The 7,346-nt window shown below is 50.0% G+C and overlaps 3 protein-coding genes across 3 annotated transcripts; 1 reads left to right on the top strand and 2 right to left on the bottom strand.

Moving 5' to 3' along the window:
* Positions 1-223: 223 nt before the first annotated feature.
* Positions 224-2,264, bottom strand: ANOM_006899 (chaperonin-containing T-complex subunit CCT7; the record flags this gene model as incomplete). Its single annotated transcript, XM_015552155.1, has 6 exons — positions 224-336; positions 418-1,079; positions 1,136-1,508; positions 1,558-1,894; positions 1,964-2,130; positions 2,219-2,264. The coding sequence occupies 6 exons, from the start codon at positions 2,262-2,264 to the stop codon at positions 224-226; spliced, it is 1,698 nt and encodes a 565-aa protein (XP_015405320.1).
* Positions 2,265-2,766: 502 nt separating this feature from the next.
* On the bottom strand, positions 2,767-4,448 carry ANOM_006898 (putative histone acetyltransferase Spt10; the record flags this gene model as incomplete). Its single annotated transcript, XM_015552154.1, has 2 exons — positions 2,767-3,834; positions 3,909-4,448. 2 exons carry the CDS (start codon positions 4,446-4,448, stop codon positions 2,767-2,769), a joined length of 1,608 nt encoding a protein of 535 aa, XP_015405319.1.
* Positions 4,449-5,349: 901 nt separating this feature from the next.
* On the top strand, positions 5,350-7,152 carry ANOM_006897 (lanthionine synthetase C family protein; the record flags this gene model as incomplete). Its single annotated transcript, XM_015552153.1, has 4 exons — positions 5,350-5,527; positions 5,637-6,189; positions 6,275-6,288; positions 6,347-7,152. The coding sequence occupies 4 exons, from the start codon at positions 5,350-5,352 to the stop codon at positions 7,150-7,152; spliced, it is 1,551 nt and encodes a 516-aa protein (XP_015405322.1).
* Positions 7,153-7,346: the final 194 nt, after the last annotated feature.

Raw genomic sequence — 7,346 nt, 5'->3', positions numbered from 1 at the left:
GGTCCAGAATAGGTATAGGATCCATGTACTTGGTAGTTTCTTTCTTTCTTTCTTTTTTTTTTTTGGAATCATATTCAGATATCCACTTCTCCATCAATCTATGAACATGACAACATTATTGATAGCAAATAAAAGTACCGGGCCGCGATTCTAACTATTGCATGGCTTTTGTTTTCTAACATCATCACAAACCACGTCGCATCCTTCCTCTCACGCATTAGATTTACCGACCCCGCCGGGGCATGCCGCGTCCTCTGCCTCCACCAAGAGCCCGTTGGGCAGCACCCGGGGGAAGTCCACGGCCAGGGGCCTGAGGCTGGGCAGACTCCTCGTTCTCTGTAACGTGCTCGCGTCAGCCAATAGAGATCTAATAAAGCAAAAAGCGTAGAGGGTTAGGCAAGAACGGTGGATACTCACTGATAGTCTCATCTACACTCAGAATCAAGCAAGCGGCCTCCACCGCGGCTTGGATGGCGTTGACCTTGACCAGACTAGGTTCCCACACGAATGCCACCATGTTATCACGGACGCCCTCGTTATCAAAGTCCACACCGGCCCAGACGTTGCCCTTGCGGTGCTCCACGCGCAAACGGTTCAAGATGTCAGTCGCATCGAAGCCGGCATTGTCGCACAGCTGACGAGGGATCACCTCCAGGGCCTTGGCGAATGCCTTGACAACGGCCTGCTGCTTGTGAGGCACGTTGCGGTCGGCGAAGCCGTGCATGTAGCTCGACAGCTCCATCTCAGTAGCACCACCACCTGCGACAATGGTCGTGTTCCGAAGAGCACGCTTAACAATCATGATGGCGTCATGCAAACTCCGCTCAACTTCTGCAATGAACTGCTCCGCACCACCGCGCAGCACAAGCGTACATGTCTTAGCGGCAGGGCACTCAGAGAACAGGTTGTAGCGTTCGCCACCAATCTGGCGCTCCTCAAAGATGCCGCAAGTACCCAAGTGACGCTCCTGGATGTCGCTGCATGTCGACTGTGTGGCTGCACCGGTTGCCTGGCACACTCGGTCCATATCGTCCGACGCAACACGACCGGCGCAGAAGATGTCACGGTCAGCGAAATACCTGAGATCACGGTTAGATAGACTAGTAACAGCAGGCGCATCACAGCCAATACGTACTGCGTAGCCAAATCACCGATGGGCAACTTGCTAAGAACAACCTTCGCCCCTGTCTTGTAGATAGCCTCCAACTTGTTGTAGATGATCTGCCATTCCGCATCGACGATGGCCTGGTATTCAGACACCTGCTCGACACGCACCTCGGCGTTGTCCTTTTCGCTCTTCAACTCCAGTTCGACGTTCAAGCAAACAATCTTGGGATCCTTGAAGTACTTCGGCTGCTGTTCGAAACCGGCATAAGAGAAGGTCTTCTTGAAGGCAACACCGTCGACAAAGAGGGAATCTTGCAGACCACCGCCAGTGACTCTCTTGATTCCAATCAACTTTTCGTTAAGATCATCCTGGTCGAGGGAGAGCACAGCATTCACCACCACTACACATAGTCAGTATCCGCTTCCGTCCAATCCCACAGGAGCCCTTACTCTTGGTGAAGAAGTCCGAGTTGCGCTTGATGAGCTTGCTGTTCATGGCGGTTCCGGCCAATCGTCGTAGAGTTTCAACCTTCTTCTCCTCGCTTCCGGCAGCATCGATCATGTCGACTGCGATTTCTTTCACCTTGTTGACGGCCATAGCACTTCCCCTCCGTAGACCCTTAATGATTGTCTGTGCGCTCACGCCTTGCTCAACCAGTTCACGAACTTCCTTGAGTATCTCACCGGCCAGAACAACGACCGATGTTGTTCCATCTCCTACTTCGGCATCTTGGGATCGGGCGATATCCGTAAGAATGCGGGCGGCGGGGTGCACGATATCCAGGAGCTAATTTAGTAATGTATTAGTATCACACCATCGATGGAAGTTAATCTATTGAACTCAGGTCGAACACACTTTCATTACTGTCGCTCCATCGTTCGTAATGGTCTGCTTGCCGTTGCCGTCGACAAGCAACAAGTCCCCTCCATATGGGCCGAGAGTGCTCTTGATGGTAGATTGCACGGCAACACAGGCATTGATATTAGAAATGATCTGACCCTTTCCTTGGGAGGCATCCGTGCCTAAGCAATTATGAATGGTGGAAAAGTCAGCGAACAAAACACGTCGGACACACAGTGGAGGGGGTCAGAATGCGGGCAAGAAACGGACCCTCCTTAAGCACAATGATAGTGGGTGCCTGGCCAGCGAAGGCCATTTTGATTAATTTATTTCGAAAAGAACCGACAAATAGGGCTGGTAAAGACCGGTCGAGAATATGAGACGCACGGGAGATGGAAAGTGACGCTGAAAGGTACCAGCTCGGGGGTGTTCAATAATGCTCTCGACCAAAATTTCCCCGAGCTTCTCGATGTCGCCAAAGCACTGAGGCGGTGACCAATCATACCGCGTCTCCGCAACCCTACAACCCCTCGAGCAATTTATACTAACTACGAAGTCAACCTGCCTGTGAGAACCGTTTATCGATCTATTACATATCATTTATGGCGTCACTTTCTATCATACTGCTAATAATACAGATATCCACCGCCGTAGTTATCCGATAATCCATAATACCGCAAGCCCAACTGATATAAACGCCGTCAAGAAATGCCGTAAAGATAATGCCCCAGAAAGAAAAAAAAAATGTAGAGAAAATCAAATCAGATAGATATGGGCTGGAAAACATGGGAAATAAAAGCTGTAAGCAGGCAGCCGTATCACGTAAAGTCCAAGTCATCATCTGGTTGTCCTACATACTGATACTTGGCCAGTATCTGTTCATGGTGATGCACATCACTGACTTGTGAATGTACTAGCCCAAGTGCATCCTGATGGAGTGCCGATCCAGGGTCTGGATCAGATGGGTCATCAACCATCATATGGTAATCACTAGCTGCATGATGCCGCACGTCATCATCAAAATGCGAGCTAGACAAGCCATGAGGGCCGTGCGTGTAAGGGTCGGTCATAGCATCATGGGTTTGGAATCTGGGAAGTTGCTGGTGAATATCAATGATTTGGGGGTCGAGAGGCATGACGTAGTCGCTGATGGAATCTACTGATCCTGGAACAACAGATGGATGGGTGGTGACAAAAGGATTCTGGCTTTGATGGGCATCCAGAGATACATGGTCCATGAGTGAGTTTGCTCCCATGTTCTCGCTAGTTGGCATACTAGGCTCGCTCTCGCGACTGCTTGTTTGATCCTCCTCTTCTGGCATATCTTCATTCTTGAAGAGTCCGTTGACTAAGGGCGATTTGAGGGTCTCCTTGCACTGGGGACAGTCTCGGATGACCCTGCTTACGGTCTCCTTGATCCGGACCCAATGGTACTTGACTGCAATGGCTGCTGTAGTCTTATTGATGCCAGCATGCTGCTGAACATGCATCTCCCGAGCGATATCGTACTGCTGTTGCGGATCCGACACTACCTCTTTGTCTTTTAGCATCAGCTTCTCAGTTTCGCCGTCTTGTCCCCCAACCAGCTTATAGTGGGTTGCTGCACTTCTAAGCCGGCTCTTCTCGGCCCTGTCGGCGCCCCTGGGGTATTTTGAGTGCTTCAGATAATACCGGATCTTGTCAAAGCGATCCTGGGTAACAGAGTCTTCACCCTCGGGCCCCAAATCCCGGCCGTATATGATCGCATCCACGTACTGCCCGGGATTAGAGGCGAGTCTACCACCTCCTGGTATTCTTCCGATCCGTTTGAACCCTAGAGAATCCCAAAGGCGACAGGAGGCAACATTACTCTCATAAACTATGTTAAACATGGCATATGTATAACCCTGCACATTGTCAGATATATGAGACTTCGGATACATCCGCAACCAATCGCAGAACGGTAAGACACTGGGCTAACAGAGCGTTCACAGAGGAATTCATCAGTGCAGTTGGTACTGACCAGTTTTGGAGCCCATTCTAGGTATCCTTCCCCCATCAGTCGGCCCACACCTCGATTTCGAGAGGCATCGGTGACAAGGAACATGCTGTTGCAGATATGACTACTACGGCCCGGGTAGTTTGGTCTGACAGTGAAGCTGCCCAGACAGATCTTGGGCCAATTCATTCCCGGCCTATCCATGGCTTTGACATCCTGCGTATTCTTGATATCCCCGAGGAGCATGATAGCACCGAAGTTAGAGAACCAATAGTGCTTAAACTCATTGTACGGGATAGGGTCAATCATAGCATAGGTGTCGCCCTTCTCAATCTCACTATTTAATTGGTCTGATAGGTAGCCCAACAGAGACGGAGGCACATCATCAGGCGACATAAAGGGTACCAGGGTCGCGACCGTAACGCGATCGCGAAGGGTAACCTGCCGAGGGTAGATATCCGGTAGCAGCTCCTGGTCCGCAGGCATCACCATAGACGCTAGATCCCCATGTACAGCAGGCATGTTGAAACCTTGGGCCGGCGAGCCGGTCACGGGACTGTTTACCATTATTAGTTGATTGAGCAAATATCAAGCATTGATTTAATCTGATGTGATTGCAAGCTGCGAATCGGTATATCACAAGTGTGAAGCGCTGGGATAATAGACCACACGGGACAGAAATAGCACGGAGGCCATCACAGAGACTACGAGTCAAGCAAGATACAGGAGGGACCCAGATAGGAAAAACCGTGGCAGGGACATTACCAGAACAGGGTCTAGAAGCACTGACTTTGAGGGCGAAATCGGAAACAACGTTTCTCCTTTAATACTTGATTGTCCCCGAGGGGCACTTCGAGGACCGCCGAGTATTCTGGAGTCCGGAATGATGTGAACGCAGCAGAGAAAACGTCGTCCCGCTGGCGGGCTTATGGTTGATCCGGGAGCGGCGATACTATCTATATTAGATGACTTTAATGCCTCAGGTATGAAATTCCCATTAGGGTTAAGTTCAGTCATCGGGGCCCACCAGGAGGGATCATGATCCAGGAAACTATCGCTGAACTATCTACAAACTACCGGCAATTTCATGATATAGCGAACAGTAGTAGACAAATCCATTACTCTATATTCCTTATAATGCAGAGCCCTATGTACGGAATGATACATCACCGTAACTCATCTGTCTTCGCAAGATAGTAAGTACAAAAACCGACAAAGTTTCCCTCTTCTCCACAGTACTATATATTTTGGACAGCTCACCTACCACTAACACTTAATAGGAGGAAGTACTCGTAAGGCATCTACGGCTGAAACTGGACAATCTTTCCCACATTTGTGAACCAACCAAACTCCCATAGGCGAGTAATCCCACACCCTAAGCTTCTTCCACAACTTGGGTATAATGAAACCACATGCCGCCATCATGAGTGCCCCTCAGTATTATCCAAACACGCTAGAGCCACTGCAGATAAACCAAGAGAATTTGCAGAAGGCTCTCCATGAATTTCGCGGGGCCGTTAATCATGGAACTCATCTGGTTCAGCAAGGCTGCCCTCCTTCAGCGGAGTGGGGTAGTGCCGGGTTGTACTTGGGAGTAGCAGGTACTGTAGACTCCCCATTCCAGAACCGACGACGTCAAACGTATACACATAGAACACCTTTGAAGTCTCTATAGTATTAACATTGCCTATCTCGCTGACTGCATCCCAGGGACCGCTCTCGCTTTCCTGAGGCTTGAGCGTCAAGCTTTATCCTTGACAGAGCCAGGCAAGGCTCCTATCGACTTCGGTAAACTAGCGAGGGAGCGGATAGTGCCACATGGACCAGACTTGCGTTTGAAACCAGGCTGGCTGTCGCCTCTGGGATCATTTTCCCCAGTAACAGGGGCCTTGATGCGTATCTTAGCAGCAGCGACGGATGGCAGTGTAATCTCCGATGCCGACATCACTTGTCTTGAAGATGCGGTTAAGCTGGCAATCCAGAATGGGCCCATGGTGCCCCAGGGAGATAAAATGATGGGAGGTGATGAGCTTATCTACGGTCGACCTGGATTGCTTTGGTCCATCCTCAATCTCCGGGTTCAGCACTTCGATGAGAACACAAGGAGGCGCCTACAACCTGTTTTCGATGCTCTACCTGACCTTATTGACGTGATAGTCGATGCCGGAAGACAAGGACAGAAGAATTATATCAAAATGCACGGAGAGAAGGATGCGCTGCCCCTGATGTGGTCGTGGAAGGAAGACCGATTTTATCTAGGCGCGTGAGTGTTCACCCCGGCCAATGTATCCCACCCCTCTCCCCGACGAAAAACTTAAAAGGCTCAACGTACTAACTGAAAGCCCAAGTGTTCATGGCATCGGTATGTACACAGAGAAAAGCAAGTTTCCCGCAGGTTTCTCGGAGCTAATACTTCGTAGCCGGTGTTCTTGCGATTATCCTTGCTTGTCATGCCGAGGAGGTCAATGATGACGCTTCGCACAAATATCTCCCTTGGATAGCGGGTACTATCACAGGTTTGTGCAAGATATGTATTGCTAATAACGGGCACCTTCCCACACGCATTCCTCCGTCTTCCCGTCATTCATCTCCACTTGTGCAGTTATGTCATGGTAGCCCTGGATTGTTGGTTCTCATGGCATGTGCAAGAAGAAGCCCATTGGTCATTGAGTACTGGGAACCCGAATGGGATGAAGCTATTCATTTAGCAGCTGAAAGCGTCTGGAGAGAAGGGCTGCTATCGAAGGGTGGCAGTTTGTGTCATGGCATTGCTGGAAATGCACTGCCGCTGCTACTCATGCACGACAGTTTTGAGTACGATGTGGAAATGATGCAGACAGCGAAGCGCAACTACATAAAGCGAACCGAGACAATCGAGACTAAACGCTTAGAAGACAATCTCTCAAGCGACTATTTCTTGTCTAGAGCGCTAACACTGCTGTTGCATGCGCGGGAGACGCCGCCTTACAGCAACTCGCCCGAGAACATCTATCGTATGCCTGACCGCCCGTTCTCACTGCATGAAGGACTAGCGGGTACGGTTTGTGCGTGGGCCGATGCTTGTGTGGCAATCCAAGCGAGACTGCGAAAGATAGAGATGGAGCTGGAGGGCAACGGGCCAGTCGTAGAGGCTACTTTGCAAAAAGACCCGACTTTCAAGGAACTAATGAACCGCCAGCTAGGGTTCCCAACCATCGCTCACCACAGACCGACAGGTCTGCCTTGAGTGAAATTTGGAGAACGCAAACCACCATATGAGGAAAGGACAACGGCGAAAGCAGATATTATATGCTATATTTGTGTTCCTAAAGCAACTCAGTTGGATATTCATCTGTAGCTGAACGCCGGTCTTACCCGAGATTCCACGTAAATAAAGATGGGAAGTGGTATTTTGTGTAATCGTATCCAAGCGTAATGTCG

The sequence above is a fragment of the Aspergillus nomiae genome (assembly GCF_001204775.2).
Source record: "Aspergillus nomiae NRRL 13137 chromosome Unknown contig00210, whole genome shotgun sequence".
Lineage (NCBI taxonomy): Eukaryota > Fungi > Ascomycota > Eurotiomycetes > Eurotiales > Aspergillaceae > Aspergillus > Aspergillus nomiae.
This window is presented reverse-complemented; position numbering and strand designations above follow the sequence as displayed.